The sequence below is a fragment of the Berghia stephanieae genome, chromosome 2 (assembly GCF_034508935.2).
Source record: "Berghia stephanieae isolate SIO BIC M18660-M18661 chromosome 2, UCSD_Bste_1.3, whole genome shotgun sequence".
Taxonomy (NCBI): Eukaryota; Metazoa; Mollusca; class Gastropoda; order Nudibranchia; family Aeolidiidae; genus Berghia; species Berghia stephanieae.
This window is the reverse complement of record NC_088361.1, coordinates 4,702,661-4,728,664: the sequence shown is the minus strand read 5'-3', so window position 1 is coordinate 4,728,664 and position 26,004 is coordinate 4,702,661. Positions and strand designations below refer to the sequence as shown.

Sequence of the window (26,004 nt, the reverse complement as noted above, 5' to 3'; positions counted from 1 at the left end):
AAAAAAAAAAAAAAAAAAAAAAAGAAGGGCAAAATAGGGTATAGTGAGAGATCAAGAGATAAACCATTTAAAATTATTATTATTATATATGTACAGGAGGATATTATGCAACTATCTCAGCAGCACTTATGAAAAAACCTTTCTGCCACCAGAGCGGTCAAATAGGAATTGAAATTGGCTTAGAATAAAAGAAGTGACAGTCATCGGGTGTCTGTATTCAAATGACCTTTGCCACGGATGGCCTGAACTTGATGGTTTCTGGAATGGACTGCAGAGATGATGGAGCCTGAAATGTAATACGATCACAAAAAAATAAGATAATTTGATAAATCAACTCATTCAGTGGTGTTACGCATTCAAAATTTTAGAGGAGTAGAGAATTATATTGTAAACACCAAATGTAAGGAAGGGGGTGGAAGGGGGGCTAATCATTATACTTATTGTCAATTAAAAACGTGCAAATCTTTCTCTGCCTTTGGAAAACAAGGCTCTGTAACTTGTTTAAAGCTGGCATGTGATATAGTAACGTATAGATATTTGAGCTTTTGCAGAATGTATGGTGATATCTGTAATTTTCATCACTATACAAGGGTCACTTGATACGTTTCCGGAATCGGGAATAAGAAATATACTTAAAGTACTCTCACTGAGCTTGGATGCAAAGTTGTATCCTCTTAAACCAATAATCAATGCAGTTTTGCCACATTTCTGGTGGTGTGACTGAAATTTCATCTTCAAATACCTTTATGGCATCTTCACGAGTCTCAAATTTAATTCCACAGAGTTTTTCCTTGACAAATGGGAACAAATAGAAGTCATAGGGGGCAGGTCGGGAGGGTGGGTTAGGATTTTTTTATCAGTCTGAAATGAACTGTTGCAATGGCTGTGTTAGCACTAGCATTGTCACAGTGCCATTACAACCATCTTTTCCCTGTCTCTGAATGCCGTTTTCACTACTTCTTTAAAACTGTCGGTATGCAGTGGTTTACATACCAATCTGAGGTGACTGTGCATCTGTCTTGGAGTGGTACTGTGGCGATATAGCCTTTTAAATTGAAAAAGCTAGCCACCATTTGCTTTCCAACGCAGCGAGATCATTTGAATTTCAGAGGTGGAGTCTCACCAGGAAAGAGCCACACTCTAGATTGGTGCTTTGTTTCAGGGTCATACAAATAATTCCATGTTTCATCACCAGTCACGATGTTTCCCACATTTCTAGATCAACCATCATCGAACCGTTGAAACGTAGATAGTGGTGCAAAATTGAACACGTTGTTGTTTTTGTTCATCGGTGATTTGGTGAGGCACCCATCGAGAAGAAGCCTTGTGAACATTAAGTAAGGCATTAATGCAGTATCTTCCACACAACGTGATGAGATGCCCAAGGAATGCTCTATCTCATGAATATGTAATAAGTGAATCGTTTTTAATCATAACCTTTGTGGCAGACACTGACTTTTCCATTACAACACATGCACATATATTCGTTTATTATGCTCAAAATTCTAACATTTTCGAGAATTTTCACTAAAGATGCTTTATGGTTTGCAAAAAGAATATAATATATTTTACTGCTCTACTAGATTCGACACTTATCTTGTGACCCTCGTATATAATTACAAACAAAGACTAAAAAACAACCCCAACAACACACAACACACAAGAAAAACACAAACAAAAACAAAAAAAACGACAAAAAATTAAATAAACCTCCCTCAAAAAACAAAAATACAGAAAAACAACACCCCCCAAATTAAAAAAAAAAAATAGACCCCCCCCCCCCACAAAAAAGTAAAAACACCCCAAAATAAAACAAACTACACAAACCACAAAGAAAAGAAAAAAAAGGTAAAGTATTGTGGACCGAGTTCATTGTTTCCTGTTCCCTGAAGCAGCTGATATCATTCACTCCTTTGTGTTTTGTTGTTTTAGACAGCCAGGATGTTAACGTGTTCTAACAATCTTCCAAACAGACCACAGCCGTTTATGAAACATGTTACTGATGGATAACATTCTAATTAGTAGCAAGCAGATATGTAGCATTACGATTACAAGTTATAAATAACTATGCCACCCCCCACCCCCCCACCCACACAACACACACTTCCAAAAAGACAAAAACAAATCTAAACAAACAAAATTAAAACAAAATTTAAAAAAAACAAAACTAAAACATTTAAAAAAAAAAAAATTAAAAAAAAACCCCCAAACCTAACGGAATAAACTTATTTGTTTAAACATTCGAACCGATAAATATAAATGACAGAAATAAGTAAGCTTTAATGATTTTATCGTACCACATCCCTGTAAATATTGTTGTGATTAAAATTCATGGAGAATAAAGAGAAATGGTGTGCCATGATTATACATTTCTGGACGTACGGTGTGCAAGGTTTATAGGTTGTGAAGGGGTCATAAACTTAAGACAATTTAGATACTGTGACATTAAATGCAGTGGACGGTTATAGTTTGAAAGTATTCATGCTCATTAAAATTAAAGAGGATGTTTAAGGTGAATGTGAAATTTAAAAAAGAATCAAAATATCGAAAAATTATTACAGAATTTATACATAAAATTCATCGAACAATAAGGTTGATAGTTAATAAAGATACATAGGGTTTGAAAAGAGTTTAAGTAATGAATTAAAAGGTCATCGAGGAATATGGTGAAATTGAAGACAAAATTGATTACAAGAAAGAAATGGATATCTAGTATTATTAATCATACGATCTCTAATAACTTCATAGCATTTGATATTATGCTTTGGTGTTGAAGTTCGTGATATTTGTAATAGTTATTTCATGATAAAAGGGAATTATAGCACTAATATCTAGATGAAACGGTTCAGATTATGTTTTTTATTGAGAGTAAGTGAAAAGAGTAGAAATTAAAACAGAAATGGAACAAAAGATACACTTGTTTTCTTGCAACCAAAATATCAGGTGAACAAAAAATATAATGCATAAAACTTTTTTTTCGTAAAATCATTTCGAACCCAAGCACTCTACCAATTAAGCTTATCAGGACACCATTGTCCACATATCCATAAAGTATTGCAAATGAGGGTATAATTGAGGTATAATTTTACAAGTCGTGTAAATTTAAAGCGGGATATTAACCTTGCTATAGGCAGCCACAAGACATCGAAGTTATTGTCATTTTTAGTTTGTTTTTTTTTTTTTTTTGCTCACCCGATATAAATTAATAAATTGACAAAATAATGAAGAGAAAAAAAAAACGAAAAAAAAAAAACAAAAAACGCTAAGAAATTTTTTTTAAAATAAAAAAAAAACAAAAAAACCCCCAAAAACAACAGAGATAGGTCTAGCATGCTTTGATCTATATAGACAGAAAGTTTAAAAACAAAAACAAAGGGAGAAGTATATGTAATTAATACTTTACCTCTTCATAACTGTAAAATGGACGTATTTAAAAAGAATAATAATTGATAAATATTTGAAAATCATCGATTGTCAATAATTACTTCTTGTTATCAATTGGAGTAGAGGGCCTTAATAATCTTTCTCATTCCCCTCAACCTCCTCAGTCAATACATTAAAAATTATCAGATTAATGGTCTCCCAATTGAATTGAATACCACAGGACGTAAACATTGACTAGTTCATCATCGTCATCATTAATCTTCCTAAGAGTCTTTTAGAACCAGGGAGCCTGTAAAACAGAAGTTTGAAATTGTCTCACGATTTTTGGCAAGAACCCAACAGTAATAATTTCTTGCCACCCTTCGTAAGGATATTTTTAAAATATCAAAGTGCTCTCTGTCAGATATGATTAAGACACATCTATACCTTCAATATTAAATGGGGGAGAGAGAGGGAACATAAAGTAGATTCCAATTGTACAAATACTCCAATCCGTGTATGAGTTGAAAGCTCTAACAACATAGTATGGCTTGATTGTACTTAAAATATGGCGTAACTGTCAATGGACACAGTATAAGGATAGACAATAACAATTATTTGAAAATTAGAAACATAAACGTTAAAACTAATTCTTTACGTGTTTTAAAAAATTTATAATATAAAAATGACTTGTCCTTGCATCACCTCTGACAAGCAATGACATTTTGCCATAGTTTTAACTCATTTATAATAAGACTGATCTCCTTTCAAACCAATACTTTTTTCCCTTCTAACCACAAACTTATCTGATTTCACACAGTGAGTCATTTCTAAAATAATATCCATTCCTTTACAATGGGACAATGTTTCTTGAGAAAAAGACCGATATAAATTCAGCATAATCTGCAAAGTAAGCAATTGTGGCTGAGTTTCTTGATAGAGTATAAGAAAAATAAATAAATGAGATGCCAAAGCGATATATGAACTTGTGTCTCACGGCTGAAAATGGAATGCTTGATCCACTAGGCCAGCTAACCTGAATTGCATCACTGCTACTGTGTCTTGGTAAAAACAGTGACAATTGATGTCGACTAAGAGTAAAATTGGACCCTGCCAGTGAAGGGTTAGATAAATGGGATGGTCACCAGTTTGTGCCATTGAGACTAAAATTTTTGATTGATGGTTATTTCTTGTAGATAGAAATTCCCCTGCAAACCTATAAAATCTATTAAATCAAGCCAAACAATAGCAACGTAAAAAACATCTGTTTCCACTGAAGCACTATTTAGATTGAATCAGAGGGGCATGAGCTGCCAATCTCAAATAAGGCTATTCTCTTTAATTTAATAGACACACAGTAAAATTGTATGAGGAAAGGATTGATAATAAAGCTTACAGAAAGACGAAGGGTGTCAACAGCAATCTCCCTTGCATTCTGGATAATGTCCAATTCTCCCCTCAATTGTCCCCAATGCTTCTGCATCCTGGGCTTTCGCATCGCTTGTTGCTGGAGTCTGAAACAGTTACATGAAATGACCTATAGTATTTTGCTGCACAACAGCTCAAAGATTTTAGTAAAACACCCTTTACAAAATTTATCAAAATATAATAGCACAAAACAAAGAAAATCTCAGTTCTATTTTCAGTGTATGGAAAGATAAGACTTATGATATCAACATTTAGCTAATAGTTTCTAAAACACACACAAAAAAAAAAAAAGAAAAAAAAAAGAGGAAACTCAAGAGAAAACTATCAAGCTGCTCGTTTTGTTACGGAAACTTTGAGAAAACATCAAGTGTGAGCAGCATGATTGATCAACTTGAATGGAAGTCACTTCAAACTAGGAGGAAAATAGCACGCCTGACCATGATGTTATAAGATAAAGAACAACCGGGTGACGATTTCAAATCCTGATCTCCAAACACTGACACGAACATCCAGGACTGCTCACATGGACAGTTTCATCCCCCTGACACCCACCAAAGACCTCAGAAAATTCTCATTTTACCCCAGAACCTTCACAGATTGGAACAATTTACCGCGGGAAATTACATTTGCGCCCACTGTAAATCTATTTACAGAGCTTCTTGATCACTGCTGAATTTTCACCTTTATGGTATTGTTCATGTCAAAATCTTCATGAGTGAAGGTGGACATTAAAGGAAGATTCATATTCCAATCAAATAAATAGCTAGTCATATATGCAAATTTGTTAAGCCATTTGGATCAATTGGATAATTTTAAAGATTAAATTACAAATCTGACCTGCTTGTTGAGGACTAACCTTTCTTTCATCAGAAAGTCAAGACGCTGTTGACAAGTTGTATAAACAATCAGATTTGTCTTTTCTCTTGGTCTTGCCCAGTACTCTTCCAGGATAGGATATTCCCGTAAATTGAATTTAAAGAGACAAGAAATATCACTGACTTCACCGTCTTCGCTGACATCTTGACCTTCTCCTATTTCAACACAAGTACAATAAAAAAGGGTTTTTTAATTCAATTAAATTATATATTTGACTGCTTTTCAAGAAGTAAATACAAATTAAAAACAAAAAATAAAATAAAAGAAGGAAAAGTCAAAAGAGCCAAGACGCATTCCTTAAACCTAGAATAATTAAAAAAAAAAAATAACTATATGAATCTATTATGATAAAATGAAGAAGCTTATTTGTAAGATATTTATCACACGTAGACTCAGCAGAAACTGTTCAGTCTTGAAGTTTGTAGGGAAAAAGTTAAATTTTAAAAAAAGCTTCCTGAAGTTTTAAATTCAGAGAAAAACAAAAATGAAAAAATGTTAAGGTTCAATGAATAGCAGCAGTCATGTATTTGTACATTCAAAACATCAAAGCGAGAAAATTGAAAAAAAATATAAACATTTGAAGAGGCATGACAGCTTATTAAAACATATATTAAGGCCATATTTAAATGGAAAAAGAAAGAAAGGCAGACCAACAAAAAGATGGGAGGGAAACATCAAAAAATGGCTAAGGAAAAGAATATAGGATAAAGATTAGAAATGGAGTTAAGGAGAATTCCAAAGATTCGCCAACTTCATGAAAAAAATGAAACCATATAGTTAAGGCTTGTGATGCATATTCATTTTGAGAACAAATGCTGTTTTGGACACTACAACCAGACGATATATAATTATTAAGTGTTACCTTTCAAATACAACATATGTCCTCCCGCTCCAAGAGCAAAGATGGGGCTCCATGGAGTTTGTATGGTGTGAGTGGATGGCAGATGCACTTGGCATAGTGATGCACCAGTCCCGACGTCTTTGATGTACATCGAACCATTTTTCTTCACAAATAACATCTGATGGAATTAGAACGACAGTTTAAAAAAAATCAAGCAATTCGTAATCAAGTTATATTGGCATTGAATTAAGGCCTTATGATAAACGAAAAAAAAAAGAGAAAAAAGAAAAATGATTTATCCAGAAACGCCCAAGTTTAGTGAAAACATCATTATTGCATATATTCTGTTGCAGTGTCGTTCAAAATAGCGGTGTTGGGGAAAATAATATTCATATTGTTTGAAAACAAACAAGTAGAGAGGAGTTGAGTTCAATCAGAAAGAAATTCAGAGTAAAAAATCCACAAAACAAAAGAAAAGAAAGCAAAAAAATACCCCAAAAACCCAACAAAAAAAAACAAAAAACAAAACGAAACAACAACAACGACAAAAAACCCCCCAAAAAACAAAAACAAAACCAAAACCAAAAAGAAAACAAAGTAATACACACCAACTCAGGAAGAGATGGAATCACTTTTATCAATGTCTGTATGTCGTCATCGTTTTCAGGTCTGTATAGGAAAACAAATGTGTGAAAGTCTGAATCATCAAATAGTAGTTATTTCTTTTTTTTTATCAATCTGGTGAGAGGAATATATTTGTATCTATAGGCATTTGGCATAGAAATAAAGTAAGAACACTTGAGCTGTTAAATCATATAGTGCAATATTTAAATGTTCTTATTGCTCATTACAAGGGGTCCAAAGCCAATAGCAACTAAACATTTAGAATGCATTGATTAATCTATTATCCCATTGGATGATTCTACTGGGACTGTTATGTACTGTATCAAGGGGATATGATTTACATAGTGATGATGAGATTATTTCAGTAACCTCGACAGGTGTCGTTGGAATAAAATGTTCCATTTTTCTTCTCTCCTCCCAAAAGTTCCGTCCAAGGATGATTTCAGATTTTGAAAGGTATTGAGTAACTATCTGGTGGTGGCAATTCTGTCTTTTAAATAGTAACCAAACCTATCAGCAGATTCACTTTTTCAGGAATGCATAGTCAAGTGCTGCTGGATTGATTCTCACTTCCACTGTCCATTGAGAATCTTAAATAATAACTTTTCATAAACTTCTTTAAATTAAGAAGTGATTATTTTGATGTGAGTAATTTTTGCTTATGATAATTCGGTTTTGTATTTTAAGTTTGCGTTTTATATAGAGGTCTTTATGTGCCATTACTTTTGAGTGCAACTATAGTTTCTCAACTTTTTTTTATGTATATTGTCCAAAAGATTTCATCAGTTAACCACTGGAACAGTTGTTAAAATGATCTAATTTTTCCCCTCTCTCTGACTCTATCAGACAGCTTTAACTCAACAGTGTTAGCACAGAATTGTTTTATGTCGATTGCTCTAGTTTTTCTTTACCAAATTGTTTTGGTTGATCACAGAAATGTGTCACTGTCTGACGTTGTTATAATTTCGGGGTCATAAAAAACTATAGAGTAAAATAATTCTTCCACCCTTAACGTTGAGTCAATCTTTTATCAAGTAAAAGTAGCAAGGTAGAAGAATTTGTTTGATAATGTCGTATTGTAGAAATAAATGCACTGGGTAAAACTGATGTAGTTGGTTAGCTAGGCCTAAATTAGATCTGGTAAGGGGAGGGGGGGGGGGGGGGGGGCTTTGCAATAGATAGGCGAATTTGCTACTATCTGTTTCATTCTACACAAACCTTGATCTTGATATACTTTGCAGCTCTATGCCTCTAAATCTCTATAACCTATCACTATATTCATCAGTTCAGTCGGTCTCAGTCCCACCCCGTCACTAATGGCTAAATGAAAACATACTGGATGAATCTCTTTTTCATGATTACAACATTCATCTTCATCTCAAGATAAATGTCTAGCAGCAATTGTTCGATCTCTTACTCTGTGGCAATGACTCTAGGAATCTGCTGACTGCCGTCACAGGTGTCGAACAGTGCCTGAGTCCCATCACAATATTCAGCAAGAATGAACGTTGCAGACGACACAGGGTAAGGCGGGTACTCAGGTGGGTCTGATGGAAACAATGTCGGGTCCAGGAATCTTAGCTCCTTTACACCGCCATTACCACAAACAGTAAGAACTGCTTTAGGAAGACCTGTAATGTCAGATGAAAATTTATCACATTAAATAAAATCAGTGGAAATAATATTAATAGACATAGTCATAGGCTTCAATCAATCAAATCGTTGTCAAATTATCTTTCTCTCTTTAAAAAAAACAACTTTTATTATCTATATCCAACATGAGTTAATTCCCTTGTGGGTGGACTTAGTGCCTGAATCTCCACGATTATTTCATTCAAAAGCTTCTTTATTTGCTGCAGATGCAGATGATTCAACTTCGAACTCTTCAAACTAAGTATATGAGGATAGCTTGTTTTACAGAATATGGAGGAATGACAAAATTATGATAAACTTAGAGTCTTAGAGCATTTTATTTGGTAATATGTTGTATTTCTCTTATTTATGGTGCACCAAAATAAGATAGAAGAAAGATTTGATTCATTTAGAATCCATCTCTAAACCTCATAATGAAGAATATCAAACCATGTTTCATACCCATTTGGTAATCCCAGAGGGCAAGGTTTCCGTTAGAAAGACCAAATGCCATATGAGAGCCGCAGGGACTAATGGTGGAACAAGTGATTGTATCAGAACACGGCCAAACAATGTCAGGCTTGAATTCTATGTCTGAAAAATAAGGATATAGTCAGTGTTTGTAAAAAAAAAAGGAGACTTAGAAAAGTTACAGTGTCTGCGTACGTCAATCAGAGCTACCCAAAAAAAGGTATAAACTGTATTCACTAGGCATAAATAAACATTCTAATGGTTATAATATATAAATCAATCAATTAATAATTTATTTGGATATCTAAGACTAAAATCAAATTATTGACTGTACAACACAGTAAATAATAAATAAAACCAACAGTTTACAAAAATCCATGCCTAATAGTTTAATAAAATTGACTTTGAGTAGTAGGAAATTCCATTCAAAATTCAAAATCTACCGTTGGAAAAAAAATGTGATCAACAAATGCAAAGAGAAATAGAAAGGGACACATGGAGTGCCATTTTATGAACTCAAGTGTTAATTAAATGTACCAACAAAAACCACAATTTAATTAGAAAAACTCAACAACCATACTTTAACACGAGACAAAAACTCGTGCCTCTTTGGTTAAAAATCTATCTTGAACACGTGGTAGTCGCAGATCCCACACCACGACTGAGAATTAACTGTCATTAACCTATCCCACTCAGTGTTCCCAATCTGTCAGCAAATGAATGAATAAAAATAAACAGCTTGGTCACTCAAGATGTCTATTTCAGATTGTCTGTACGATTTGCTTAAATTTATGGACATAGTTTGCCACCAAAATAAAAATTTGGTCTGTTCCAGATTTTTGTGAGCAAATTGCTGATATATAATTGTACTTCATTACAAAATGTATAAAAGAGGATTGTTTCAACAAGCTGTGACATATTCTTGAAATCCATCAAAATATATCGAATTCTACATCATCATCACAACAGAGGAAGGAGTGACCAACTCAAATTATTGGGCACCATATCGCTATAGAGAGGATGTCATAATAACAGTGTCATTATAAACGGTTTGCACTGAATACAAAAAGATCAGGAAGTAAGACGCAACTTTTAAAAGGTTTGTATTATACAGGAACAGGACACAGTAAAAAGAAAAATACAAGAAAAAAATCATCCAGGTGCAACAAGCTTCCTCCAATGAGGATCATATGTCTGATATCCTGATTCTTGATGATCTCTCTTCACTAGTATAAAACTGCAATACAACTAAAAATTAATTATCATTCTATGTACAGGGACCTAAGCAAACTTGTATATAATACTGTTAACCACCAGCAGCAATACAGAGGGCACTGACAGCCAGTCTAATAACAGGCCTTGGTTGGAGGTCACGACCTTCCAATTTTCCTTTGACGACAACACTGAAAATGTGATCCCTGACAGTTTTTAAGCTGTAGAAACTAAGAGGGAAAATGTTGGGTTGTGCTAACGAAGGTAAACAACCAACCAAAATAGATTTCAAACTGATTTGATGGCATCCTCCAACACTAAATAGAATCACTGCGGTGATCATCTAAAGCAGCACAAAAAACAAGAAGATGTATCAGCGAATAGAATTTAGTTTAAAAGAAAAATAAAGTAAAGGGGAAAATAATGAAAACTAAATATAAAAACAAATAAAACGCCCACAAACCTGTAGTAAATCAAAAACAAAAATAGAAAAAAAAAAAGAAAATAAGAAATGAGTCCCCCATCCCCCCATTAAACAAACTAAAACTTGAAAACAACAAACTTTTAAATCAAAAATAAAAACCAAAATCAAACAGGTATGCCAACAAATAAACAATAAAAAGTTACCAATAGTAACATAACATATTTTACAATATAACAATAATAATAATAATAATAATAATAATAATAATAATAATAATAATAATAATGACTTGACTTGACTTAGATGCCTTTCGCGTCTCGACCGAAAGATCGGGTCGCCTTGGCTGTTTCCAGTATTTCCTGTGTGAGGTGTCTCCAATATTGCCGGTCCTCTGCTAGGGTTCTCAGATTTTCAAGGTCCCCTGCCGTTATGAGACTAATGCTTTGTCCAAGTGTTGTGAGGTTTTTGTTTAGGATCACGGGGGGTGTTGTGATCGGTCTTCCTCTGAAAAGGTTCCCGTGTTTTTGGAAGTATCCCGACATGGCTTGGTTTGCTGGTATGTTTTTGTCCCTGCGTAGTATGTGACCGAAAAGTTGCCATCGTTGTTGTAAAATGTCAAGGGAGATTGGTCTTTCTTTTGTGATCTTATAGAGTGATTCATTTGAGATCTTTTTGGGGTATTTGATGTCCAGTACCCTTCTTAGCTGTGTGCGATGGAAGGCATCCAGATGTTCTTCTTCGGATTTTGTCAACGCCCAAGTGCCGCAGTTATACAGAAGTACCGGTTTTACAAGAGCATGGTACAGTTTCAGTTTGGTTTTTCTCTTTATTTTGTCACCTCTAATCCATACATTGGTGAGTTTACTGAGTGCGGCGTTTGATAGCTGTTTTCTTCTTTGTACATCCTCGGTGTCTCCAATTAGTGAGCCGACTTTCTTTGTTCTTTTCCATTCCTCTTTGTTCCTCGATATTGTTGTAAATTCGGTTTTATTGGCATTGACTTGGAGGTTATATTTCATGAGGGTATTTTGTATGATGTCTATATTTGCTGGTGTTGATCCAATAAAATCGACATCATCTGCATAGGCGATTTCTCTAGGGATTGCGTTCTCAATATGAGTCGTTGGTTTTGGAATGACTTTTCGAACTTCTTTCAGAGCGTGTTCTAAGTATATTGTGAACAGAATCGGGCTCAGACTATCTCCTTGGGGGGTCCCGATGTTACTTTCGAACTGCGTCTGTTTTGTGGCCCCGTATATCCTTGGTTGTATCTTTGTGTTGCTGAGGAGAAATCGGATTATTCGGAGCTCGTCTTCGTCTACTATTTCTGTTAATATCTCCAAAAGTTTTCCTCTGTCGATCGTATCAAAGGCTGCGGACATATCGATTCCGGATATTGTTATGGATATGTTTTCTTTGAGTGCCTTTGCTGCCAACCAATTATGTGTCCATACAACGTCCGATGTGCTTCGGTCTTGGCGAAACCCGCTTTGGCTATGTGATAGATAATTTTCTATTTTCGGTCTAATTCTGTTGAGGACAATAGTTGACAGTGTTTTTCTTATGGTATTCAGTAATGTTATTGGGCGCAGGTTGTTTACGGGTCCTTTCGTTTTTCCTGGTTTTTGTATTGTAATTAGGACACCGCTGTTTATGTCCCAGTCTTATTCCCAGTATTATAATAATAATAATAATAATAATAATAATAATAATAATAATAATAATAATAATAATAATAATAATAATAATGATAATAATAATAATTCAATATTTTAATAAATCAAGTTGCATCGGTAGTTTTCAGTTCCATTACCTCAAATAATTGATAACATACCTGGAAATGAAATGTCTCCTGAAATGAATGACAGCAACAACGAAAAAAAAAGACCTTTAAAACCAATAGTCAACTTGAATGAAAATAATGCTAAAGGCTATTAAAATGCTATTAAACCTGTTAAAATATCTGCAAAAGACATACTGAAAGATTAACTAATTGTTCTTTAAGGCATCGAATTTGTCAAACGGTAGCCTTGTACAATACCCAATGAATGGAAAATTGATAAAATAATGCCAATTATTTCAAAAGGAAAACACATCAAAGCCTGAAAACGAAACACGACATTGACATTATTTGATAACACGTAAATGCCAAGAGCACATAATAATTAGTAATATTAGTTACAAAACTCTCATTATCATTCAGAACGATTTCAGGTAAAAATAAAAGCAGTGAATCGCAGCTGACAATAAACATTTGCAACTTCGGCAATCTTAAATGCCCAAGGTCAAATTGGTACACAGTTCAACACTTTTCCAAAGCTGTTGAAAAAAGACAAAAAAGGACTTGTAATGAACCAATAATGTACACAATTTCGGATGAAGCACTTAATTGGATCAACCCAATATTTAAAAAAAAGACCCAACTATTAATAAAACAGATAAAATGAACACTGAGGAAAGAAGTGGCAGTTCTGGTAACAGTCTTATTTTAAAAAATTAAAAAAACAAACAAACCCAAAAACCCACAATAATTTGGCAATAAAGACATTGCTAAACATCTCACTTTAATAAGAAAGTTAAAATTATTTGCGTAAGATGGTTATATGAAAGGAAAAATAGTTACTAACAATGATAATTTTTTTTTCAGAAAGACTTTTGTGCTGTGGATAAATGGAAAAAGAAATAGAAAAATGGAATGTCACCCGTACAAAATAAAGTTTTGAAAATTATCAATAAAATCTTATTGCATCATTCATGTCAAAATTCTAAAAGATAATAAAAAACAAGCAAAATATCTAGGAAGTATCATCAAATTATTGATGATAAATCTCAATGGACAGAGACAAATAAATATGTCTGTATGAAGGGGACTTGGGTTCTATGATACTCCAGCAAAACTCACCAAGCTGCTCCAAGTAAACTAAAGTTGAATCCAAACCATAAAAAACATATATTAAAAATTGACAAGTATAAAAAAATACACCAGGGTGTGTTTTAAATAGCTATTAATTCCTGAATGATAAAACGGATACTCCCATGTCCAATGCCTTTCATAATGCGTCAGTCCTCCAACCAGCAGACCGCATACACCGACATTTTCATTTCTACTTACGCATGTAAGGAGTCCTTAGAGTGAGTGACATCTTTCACATTACGTATTCCATAGATTTGATTAAAGCTCTTGAAAGCAATATTATGAACGCTTGTAAAAACAAAAAAAAAAAAAAAAAAAAAAGGAAAAAAAAAAAGGACGTCAGATTAAAAGTCTCTCAATATCATTTGGTTATTCTTAGTAGACCAACCTTTGCCAGTTTTGAGGAGAGAATAATGACAGATGTGTTGCGTTCCTGACCACCATAAAGCCACAGAGACAGGTTTGTTGGACGCAGTAGAGTGCTCCATACCATGGGGAATCATTCGACTTGTGTTGGTGAAATGAAATGTGACAACTCTGCAAGAAATAGAATTAAAGCTTTAATCGACTCATATTGCCACAAGTAATTATAATATCGAATACTGTTCTGCTTATCAAATCAAAAGTAAATTCCAAAGAAAAGTAACCACTTGAGTGACAACATCTAATATGAAATAGAAGATTGTGTATTCAAGTTATGACTGATTATCTAATCTAAGATGTAAGAGAGAATTATTAACTGTGAACTTTTTTTTCCAAAATAACGATTGCAAATCTCTTTCAACCACTTCTTTAAAACTAGTCACGATGAAGAATGTAAGAATAAATATAACTTTTAAAAAATTAAACACTATGAGATATCCGCATTTTTATCTTCATCATTGTTTAAAAAAAACAAACAACAAAACAAAAAACAACCCCCCCCAAAAAAAAAAAGCAAAACAAAAAACAAAACAAACAAACCCCCCCCCCCCCCCCCCCCAAAAAAAAAAAAAAAAAAAAAAAAAAAAGTGTTCATCCCTCATAAAAGTGAAAAGAGTTGCCTTCTGAATTTTGGTTTGTCCAGTTTTAGAATGTAACTTTGAATTCAAGAACAAATGTTGCATAAGACTTGGTGCATAGATATAATTCTTTTAAAACTATTTACATTACTTAACATAACAATATGAAAATATATATATCTTTTCCAAATAATATACTTGTATATCACAACTAAATCAAAACATAATGAAGAGATTCCATAAATATGCAGTATAAAATAGACTTAATAGTAAAACGTTGTTTTTGGAAAATCTGACATAAAGTTGCTTTGATTACTTATTACATTTATTACATTTGCTTTTCCTCCTCCTCTGTTGGAAGAAACTCGAGGAGGCTTTCCTGTTTGTGTTGGAACATGGCGTCTCGTGACTCAAGGTGGGAAGCACCTAGAACGTGATTGGTTCCTGTACCCAGTACATCTCCCTGGTCAACTTTAGAGACAGCTGAGGCAATGCTTGATGATGGATTGGCTATGGGGAAAAATGTTCAAAATAGTGGTGGGGATTCTATGTATTATTTGGTCCCTTTAGATTTGTAATTACAAAACTTCACATCATGTAAACGTAAAATAACACAAGAGCAATTTATCAAAAAGGTAAAAAAAAAAATTAAACTACATTTTTGTTGATATATCTGTTTCCAACATTCTATCATCAGATAACTTTAACCCCCCCCCCCCCCCCCCCCCCCCAAAAAAAAAAAAAAAAAAAAAAACAAGAAAGAAAAAAAAAATTAAATTTAAAAAAAAAACAAAAAAAGGACAACAACAAATAAAAACAAACAAACAAACAAATGAAGAAAAAAAACATAACAAAACAAAAAACAAAAATCAAAAACAACAATAGAAACTTTGGGTCATTAGTGAAATATTCACTTTGCTTTCTTTGTGACACATAAAAGTTTGAAAAGAGCATTGAGAAAAAACCTAAACAAAACAGGGGACACCCCCTCCGTACCATCCCCAAAATATAAATTGAACACTTCCTTACTTCCTTGTCATTTGATTCGCATAAAAACAATAAAATACTGCTTAACTCTATATAATTAATATGAATAACAAGATAGATGGTATAAATAAGTCATATAGTTTATCTTTTGAACAATGATATCAAACCATACCCAATCTTTCGCCAAGTTTAATTTCTATTCAATTCAGATATGTTTGAAATACAAAATTTTGAACCTTTTCAGAAATCAGTCACCCCCCCCCCCCCCCTCAAAAAAAAGGACAAAGATTATTTGCCACACGTAAGTAGTTTAACAAAGTAAAAAACAAATTTGTAAAAGATATAAGTAATAAACTGATATATGTAATGAAAAACTTACGGGCAGGGGGTCGCTGGGCCGGTGGTTTGGCCTTGAAAACAACAGATGGATGACTGAACTTTGTCCCTAGTTTTTCAATCACAGATTCCACACTGACTGACACCTCCTTTAACATAAAATAGAGTTAACATCATGTAATTCAGGTATCTTTTCTTTTTGATTTATAAATCAAAAGAATACACGCGTTTTATATATAGATTCTATAATCCGTTCATTGGTTGACTATTTTTCAATTGAGCATTCTGGTGTAATGTCTAAAAATATTTTATTGATTACAGCCTTGAATTTGTAAGCAATTTTGGGATGTCAAATATTTTAACACTGACCTAAATCTCCAACCTGGACTTTAATTCACTTTCCCTATCCCACATGTTAACCGCAATTAACTCACTGAAAACGTAGAGTAGAGTTTTTGCCGTATGAAACCAAAGTATACAAGATTGTGAGCCTTTTTCACACAATTGGACTTTTTAAAAAAATTCTTTAGATAAATGTATCAACATTTACAATCACTTCATAAGAATATGCATAACATTTTAAGTGATGATGTAAAAAATTAAATTGTATAGTAGACCACCAACTCTGCCTCCTCCTCCTCCTCTTTCATATTCTATTTCATTTTTGTTGTTATTCTTGTTTTTAGATCATCCAAAACAATAATAATTGCCACTGCAAATGATTGGTTTTGATTTGTTACAAACTTTTAATGAATGGAACTCCTCTATTTTATATGTAACTTATTGCGTTAATTCAGTATTATGTCTGGATGAACAAGATGATGCATACTGACTTTGAGGACAAAAAAAAATCAGAATCAAAAGATTAAAAAGTTTTGCAATATAAGAAACAAAATGTACCGATGTCTTTTAATGTATTTATTTTAACTCAAATTTTTATGTGTTAAGCCTAACATTAAATTTCAAGCATCAAGGTGGTCCCGAAATAACACTGTTTTGTGACGATTGGTCACACATATTTTCTTTAAATATGAAGAGTGTAAATGAGCATTTTCTAAAAGTGGATAATGGCCTGATGGAAATTTTCTTTGATTTATCTAATAATAAAACGTCCAGTTTACAGGGTTGCAAACATTTTTTTCCCAATGAAAATAGTATGCAATTCAATTTATCTTTTCAAGATTGCAAAGTTTGATCTAGGAAAATATATCAACTATCATTTGAGCATTCTCTCTGTTTTACAGTCAAATGATCTTACTTCATATTCTATTCTTATTGCTACTTTTACTTTTTATTTGTTGGATTTTAGCCAGTTAGGTCTGTATAAAGCATTAATTTCACTTTCCCAAAATAAACAAGCTGCAATGTTTCTATTTGTCATCCAATAAAAAAATTTGTAATACAGTTGACTCCGCTTAATCGCACACCCTCAGGAGTTTGAGTAAGTGTTAAGCGGAGTGGACGATTAAGCGGAGAAGCTAAAAATAGAATTGAAGCACCAGCTTTCATATGTCATTCATGTAAGACCTTCCATTCTGAGTTTTCAATGCACCTGGACTGGTCATGTTCAAGATATGGCCTCATAAGAAGGTTTTTTTTTTCTTTTTATCTCTCTCTCTCTCTTTTATTTTCTTTTCGTTTTTGTGTTTTATCGAATACACAATGCAACATTGTTTGTAAGAATAGTAATCGTGAAGCATTGATTGCTTTCTATTCTGTGCAAGCTGCTTATAAATCCCTGTCTCCAACCTCGCTAATGTTAGTAGATCATCTGTCTAAGGATTCTTCATGGATAAAATGACGCGCTTTGTCCATCATGTAAGGTTTTTCAGTGTTTGCCATGGATGTTTTGTCACATTCCGATGACTCATCCTCATCTTCATTATCCGGGCGTTGTCAGTTGTTTGGCTGAACTGAGCCCAGTAGCTCCTGAGATGCCAGTTGACCGCTGATGGGTATATTTTTGTCCATTGTAACGAATTGATAGAATCATTACTTTTTGTGTATCTTTTATATATTTTTCTCCAATCAAGATGGAAACAAGGCATAGTGTATAAGCAGAGTTTGTGATTAACCAATGTGCGATTAAGCAGAGTGAACTGTATCTCCTAACAGGCATTATATATGGTCCTACATGTCCAGTGTTGCTGTTGGCTAGGGACCCCTTGTAAATGACTTTGAGCACATTAAGTGGATATTGTGTTATATAAAAGCTAAAGTAATTGTCAACTTACATCATTTTTGGTATCCTCTGACATCTTAGGCTGAGATTCATGTTCTGCTTCACCACCCTGTCCAGTCATATCTGTCATTGACTTTTCATGCTAGTGAAAAAAACCCCAACAAAATCAAGAAGCAAAATAAAACATCACAACAATAAAAGAAGTCCACAAGGACTAGGTAGGCAAGACAATAAAATCAAAACTGAGGATAGCGGACAGCCCAAGACTGTTTTAAGGTCTCGATATATAAATCTTGTCCAGACAAAAAACTGACCCTTTGTAAACTGATATAAACTGCATAGCATGCCATTTCATTGAGTTGGAATATTTCAAGTGACCATAACTAAGTGACCGTTCAACATGGAAAAAAAAACTAAATATAATAACATGTTCATAGTAATAATTAAAATTGAGGAAAGATGCGAACAAATTCAGTTATTTTTCAATGATTTCGAAAATGAAAGTTATTTTCTTTACATTTTATTAAGTAACAAAAGTATTATAGAATCTACTAGAAACTTCAACATCAATGTCTAAAGGACAGGTTTTATTGACATGTATTCTTGGAATGTAATTTTCCGACTATCAAAAAAATAAAAATCAAGGATAAGTATTTTTAAAAACTGTCTCCATGCTCAACTTAACTAGGAATCTAAGTAATTCAATAAGTAATAGAGTACCTACCAAAAAATGGTTAACATGATAAAATTCATATCAAAACTATTGCTACGTGTCTAAAGAAACCTTGCTATGTCCATGCTTTTAATTATATTATTCCCTGAATGATCGTCATAAAGAAAATAGGACAAAATGAAAAGAATCTCCTGTTTCTAAAATTTCTTTATAATATGACTGTTAATCCCTAATCAGTATGAAGGAAATCTAATAAGGTCACCATGAGAGAGCTTTCGATCAACCCTATTCATTAAGTTTAACTCATACTTCTTATTTTCAAAACTGTTTGGCAACACAAGTTTTCATTTTTTATAAGTCAATTTGCTACTCAACAGAGAATTGTATTTGACAATTGTTAGCCAATGTTAAATTTGTTGCTCCATCACTGACAGCAGATTTTAGGTTGTTAAAAATTGTCAAACTCTTCTTACCTCGTCTTTTTGCTTACTAATGGCAGCTTGAATAGTCTCCAATTCTTTAATCCAGTTCTCAACCGGTAATTTTTGTGCTTCAAACCAAATTTCTTTGTTGCCTGTATCTGATGTGTGAATAACAATCATGATCAAGTATTGATAATAAAAAAATTAATGGTGATAAAAAATATCATCATATTTTTTAAACTTTGGCAAGTCATCAAAGCTGATTTAACATCAAAAACCAAAACAATAAAACTCTTTTATGACTTTAAAATGAAAACCACCAAAGCATGTGTATGAATATGATGATGACAATCCACACTCCACATCTAACTTGTTTGGACCAATTACTCTTTATCTTTCTGACTTTAATAATCTTATGAGCATCTGAATCCACAAATCTCTATACAACATCAACATTCTGAGTCACAGTAGAGGGCCATCAAGGCAGTGCAAATCAATTATCGATTCTTGACTAAACTCTCCGTATCATAATATACTGGGTTGGTGGGCGGATGACATCACGACCATTAGTTTTTGGTCTTACGCACAAACAAGACTGTTATGAGACTCTAGTTGTTCCACTGTATATGGACTTTAAAATGGTTCTACCTTAAAAATGATAAAAAATGAGTTGAAAGAGGTCCTAAATAAATCATTATTGAACGTGATGAATTGAAATGATAGTTTGCATCGTAACCACAAATATAGTCATTTATAGAGGTATGTTCACTTACTTTCAAAGGAAACACCGACATAATCCCCCTCATTTGAAGCTTCACATTTTTGGCACAAAGTCTTTGATGTACCTTCCTGGAAAAAAAAGTTTTGAAAATTAGCTTGCGATATACATAAATCATATTTCCATCCACATGTAGAAGTCAGTCTGTCAATCATATTTAGTCTTGTTTTTTTAAATGTAATTGAAATATAGTAAATATATGGAGAGAAAATAATGATTCTAGAAGATTCTAATGTGACACAATAGAAAGGAGTGTATGAATAATCAATTAAGCTATTGCATACTTCCAACCTAAACCACCAATGTACGTAAATAACCCAATATTTTTTCAATAACAAAAAATGGAAAAAGATCAAGAGAGATAAATGAGGAGGAGGAACACACACACACACACACACACACACACACACACACACACACACACACATAATATATATATATATATATATATATATATATATATATAAGAGAGAGAGAGAGAGAGAGAGAGAGAGAGAGGAGAGAGAGAGAGAGATGTGGGAGTGAGAGAGAGAGAGAGAGAGAGAGAGAGAGAGAGAGAGAGAGAGAGAGAGAGAGAGAGAGAGAGAGAGAGGGAGGGGGATGATATAAAAAAAAAATATAGGGGGATATGAGAAAGAAAAAAAAATTGAGGGAATAGTGCACCGACTAATATGAAAGATACATACTATCCTGATCAATTGCCATTACCCACTTTCTGCTCCCCCAAATAGCTCTAGTGACCTTGAGAACAAATACTCAAAATAATATATATAAAATAGATGTAAAGTCTTTGTCATTATGAAAATGGAATAATCTTTGTGTCAGTTTTCAGCAAAAATACATAATAATCAAGAGCTTTTCGAAAAATTCAAGTAATTATAACACACAAACTTAATCAATAACGGATGTCATATTTATTTCAATCATTGAGCAATGTCTATTAAAATAATCCCTAAAAGCGTTTTATAGAACTCACAGGACTGTTTTCATTCAGGGCCTTGATGAAGAAAATATGGTCAAATGCAAAGAGAAAAATTCTTGCTATCCCTGTAAAAATCGAAAAAGAAAATTAAATTATTAATGCATTTCACTGCAGTTTCACAAAAGCTGCACTAAGACTAAATCAGAACAGATGATTATGGAGTTAAAAAAATGACTTTGCTAAAAATACATACAGAGAGAATGTAAATGCCATTCTTGATCTCAAAGATACAGACATAAAGACAAGAACGGGCACTTACTTTAAAAATATGCAAATATAATCGAAACAAAAGTTTAAAAAAAAATTAATAATGAAAAAAAAATGTTTTATATAAATAAGAACATTTCAGTATAACAACCTTTAATATTATATTTTTCCACCTATTTTTAAACAACTTTTACATTACTTTTTCCTCCAATACTTTAACAGAGCACAGCTTAAAGCAATCAAATATTATTATGCTGCTTTTGATAGAATTTAATATGGCAGAGATAAAATGAGATTAAGTGGATATATCATAGATAATAAAAGTCTTTTGCATATAATATTTCTGACCAAACTGATACTCAAATTTTCCTTTGCTCCTGTGGTAAATCTAACAAAGAATATATGCATCATCAAGTGTTTCAAAATGATCATACCTTAAGAGACGATAAGAAAAATCTGTATAGAAGGTAGACATTTGGGTTCATGATAATACGAACGTAAATTGCCAAAATATACTTGAAAGAAAAGTAGAAAGTAAAAGACGTGGATTCAAATCAATTTCGGTTCTAATTTTCATTTGGTAATATTTGGAAACATATACAAAAATGGCATGATGAAAAAGTTACTATCAAATTAATATTTCTCATACAAATATTTTGAATTGCTGCTTAATTCCTCTGGTGTCCAAAAAGAAAAAAAAAGAATGCAAATGGTGGGAATTCAACCAATGCAAAGTTCAAAGCAACAAAACTAAACATTTAACCCCCCCCCCCCTCCCCCCCCCCCCAAAAAAAAACAAAACAAAAAAAAAACAAAAAACAAAATAAACAAAAACAAAACGAAACAAAACAAAAACAAATAAAAAGAACAACAACAACAACAAAAAATCAAAATACAAAAGCAAAACAAAACAAAAATAATGACTTACCCATATCGTCAACTGTTGTGATGAGATGATAGTCTGGTGCAATGAGATATGTTTTAATGCTTGTAATTTCAGCGTGATCTTCTTCCCATTTGTGTAAAGGAAATTGTGATAAAGCATCCATTGCTGCAAGACCATTTGGAAGGCCTACAAAAATCACTCTTCCGTCGACACTCTCAGCTAAAGAAGTTGCATTACTGTGAATCTGAAGGGAAATGGAGAGTAGTTTTAAAAACCCAGACAAAACAACTACAAAAAGCTTACAAAACACAACACATTTTATAAATTATGGCTTGTTTGTTGTAAGCATCTTTATATTCATTTATTTTTTCTCTTATTCATATTCATGATATTCCCTATCTACAAAATCAGCACCTAATGCAATTGCCTTTTTCTTGGCGAAACATTTAGTCTTAAATACATGAAGGGTTAGATCTCGCAAAGGCATTAAAATTTCATTCAGATTTAAAAGAATGATGTATACTAGGCTTAAAAAAACAACAACTGGTTTTAATAACATATAAACATTATATTTAAGATAACTGCAAGAAAGCAACATTTACTTTCTTAAAACCCAACTGCAAAAAGATAAGCATTTCTGTCCAGGACCTTGAAAGCGGACACATATGAACTAAAATAATGCAAGACTTCTAAAACTTAGATAAGCTGAACAGAAATAATAATATTTCAAGTTATCTAACTGTTGTTCATATATAACTGTTAACATCCATTTGTTCTAAATCCAACTACATCATCTTCATTTTAAGAAAGTGTTCCAAATGTATACATTGCTTAGGTAATGGAAAATGTTTTCATATTTCAATTAGAAAGAAAAAAAAGCAACACATACTGGCACTTGAATGGACTCATCCAAACGAGGTGGCCGGACTCGTTGGGCCTCAGCAAGAATTGCATTTTCTTTCCCTTCTAAAATTGCCCAAGCATCTTCTATGATCCCAGTCAATATTTTGTTAATCATCCTATAAGGCTGTGGTAAAATGTCCCGCATTTGATCGGGATCAAGGAGATAGTCATTATCATCCTCAAGCTGCATATTATATATTGAGGGGGGAGTGAAGGAAACATTTTTCCTGATGTAAACTGGCATTTTGGGAATGAGTTATTCACAAGGTCAAGTAAACTTTGCCTCTTTTTTCCTCAGCCACTTGAATTTTCTGAAAGTTAAAAATGAAAATGATAAATCATGTAGTCAGGAATAGACCAGTCACAATCAACAAACAAAAGAATCTGTGTTTTTAGGGGGGGGGGGGGGGGGGGGGGGGGGGGGAGGGGAAGGATCCAAATTTTAAGAAAACAATCCTCATCAATTCAAAATGCATGAGTTCCACCCTTATAAGGTCACTTAAAAATGCTTCTAAATTTATGTTCTATTTTTCAATTTGGCCACTTGTCTAATTCTCATTATAATAACACTGTTTCACTAGTTTTCCTCTAAAATGTTTGTCGACAACTGGGGGAAATACATCAGAATTTGTCCAAGGATTGGATATCTACCGATTACATCTGTATAAAAGTAAAGCCCTCTGGGGAACCTCAAAAAAATGTATGGCGGTATTAAATTATTATTTTTTTTGTTTTTTTTTTGTTAATGCATTTAATCAATTATTGACTTTCATTTTCAGATCAATTGATTGATTGTACAATCAATTCAATTCCCCATAGGGAAATTTGCTTTTTGGGTTTATTCTAAGGGAATACTGGAATAATTAAGGTGAAAGCTGCAGTGCAGCGCTGCAAAGTGAGCGAGAACAAGGTGACTCGCTAAAGTCAACATAGCATTGTTTTTCTGAAATATTATGACTGTTCCTTTTTAACATTCTTGATCAAAAGTCACCAATTAAATCAAGATAACACTTTAATTCTCATTAAGTTTTCACTTTAAATGAGGAGCTGGACAATGGTACGGGAGAGAAGGGAAAAACAAACAGCCGAAGAGAGAAAAGACTATGACCAAAAATGGGAGTGACAATGTGGAAAAAAGACAAGGGTAGGGAATGGGGGACCAACAATGAGTAATGAGGAGCAAGAACTATGCCTCAATATCATCAGACCAGTTTTCAATTGTGCAATCTCAAAGAATTTTCACGAGTAAAACAAAGAATAAAACAAGATAACTTATTTTTGAAAGTGTTTTTTCCTGGTCTTTAGATAATTTCAGTCATTTTTATCTTAATGTGAGTTGGGCTTTGCAATTTTTGGCCTTCAAAAAGGAAAAAAAAATAGTGTAAAATACCATTGCTAATGTGGAGTAAATTCTTGGTTGAACCATTGACTGAGAATAACTGAGAATAAGTATTTATAAAGAAAAAAATATGTTCTATTTATTTCCAAGGTTTTAAAGAAGAGAATCATGGTCTAATAATAATAATAATAATAATAATAATAATAATAATAATAATAATAATAATAATAATAATAATAATGATAATGATTTATAATAAGTATAATAATAATAATAATAATTAATATATAACAAAATTAAAAAATATATATAGTAGGGCTAATATGGAAACGAGAGTGACAATTTAGGGATCAGGCACTAATGTAAGATAAAGATCTGAAATAGCGTGTATGAGACAATGCCAGACAAAAAAAAATGTAAGACCTCATAAGTATACTAAAAAATCAGCCTGATTGACTGTGCCTGTGGACTGTGGAAACGAGGAAAATACTTTTCGAACGAAAGCAAATCGGTGTGGGGAAGATTTTATGTCACTGATTATTGTGATAGGTTGTTGTTGTCAGTGTTTTGTTATGGTACGACTGTCGTGTCTTGATCAGGCTGTTGTGAGTAATCTTCATGTTGTGTTTGTTCACTGTCTCCCGCGTAAACGTGACGTCATTGTGTCTCCTATAAAAGCTTGTGGCACCCTTCATTCTTCCTCTTGACCACAGCCTTATTCTAAGCAGACATACTATCTTTGCCTATCGTAGCATCTTCGAAGATCCGATCCGCCATACTTTGGGTATGTTATAAGAATCAGGCTAGACCGGGACGATTCCCGAGGTGCTCTTGAGCATTTTTTAACCGCCCATATATGTCCTCTACATATATGGAGAACGCCCACTTCGGTGGAGACTTTTTCTGAACTTTTTCCTTATTTTTTACATCGTGAACGAGATTGGGAAATGCGTTCACGACAGCGGTTCAAATTTCAGATGAGTACACACAGTGATGATGGTCATACATTTATCAAGAGCTAATCAAAATTATTTGACCAGAAATAAGGTTATATCATAGTCTTAAGATTAGGTTAATCACTCCAGTGATACGACGATACAGATACAGACTTTTGTAGCTCATAACTCATCGCATGGTCTTATGGCCTTTATGGCCTTTACTGGACTTGGACTTGTTATTTATTGTTGTTGGACAGCTGACAACTGAGTTTCAGGCATCATACACCAATGTTTCAGTTTCAGACATACACTGTCAAAATTCCGCCCATGTCATATCAACAAAAAAAAATTGATAAATAAAATAACGAAGAGAACCAAAAGCTCATTTGAAATATTAAATTGTAATTCTAAAGCTTGAAAATGAAACAAATTTTAACTCGTAACTACCTGTTACCAAGAAAGCTCCGCCATTAAAAAATACTGGAAAACATTCCACACAAACTTATCGTATACTTTCTAAGTTTTCTTAAGGGGCCGTCAAAAAGAGAAAGATGAGGTCCATAGTCCATTGATCGGTAAATCTCA

At 33.2% G+C, this 26,004-nt stretch overlaps 1 protein-coding gene across 1 annotated transcript; it reads right to left on the bottom strand.

The window, feature by feature from the left end:
* LOC144964196 (WD repeat-containing protein 93-like) lies at window positions 1-25,900 on the bottom strand. The gene is made up of 17 exons (XM_078898179.1): window positions 25,867-25,900; window positions 23,129-23,453; window positions 22,282-22,483; window positions 21,141-21,211; window positions 20,160-20,235; window positions 19,438-19,544; window positions 18,344-18,433; window positions 16,153-16,258; window positions 15,119-15,296; window positions 14,174-14,322; window positions 9,227-9,358; window positions 8,550-8,763; window positions 7,117-7,177; window positions 6,530-6,686; window positions 5,648-5,822; window positions 4,760-4,877; window positions 1-286 (listed from the first exon to the last, which is right to left on the bottom strand). The coding sequence occupies exons 2-17, from the start codon at window positions 23,384-23,386 to the stop codon at window positions 218-220; spliced, it is 2,163 nt and encodes a 720-aa protein (XP_078754305.1). The 5' UTR covers window positions 23,387-23,453; window positions 25,867-25,900; the 3' UTR covers window positions 1-217.
* Window positions 25,901-26,004: the final 104 nt, after the last annotated feature.

Excerpts from the sequence above, each read along its gene's own strand:
- LOC144964196 (XM_078898179.1), bottom strand. The coding sequence starts at position 23,386 with ATGCCAGTTTACATCAGGAAAAATGTTTCCTTCACTCCCCCCTCAATA. Across the intron at positions 19,545-20,159 it reads TGTCGGTGTTTCCTTTGAAA|ATACAGGCAACAAAGAAATT; the intron begins GTAAGTGAACAT and ends TTCACACATCAG. Across the intron at positions 4,878-5,647 it reads GACTTTCTGATGAAAGAAAG|ACTCCAGCAACAAGCGATGC; the intron begins GTTAGTCCTCAA and ends TAACTGTTTCAG.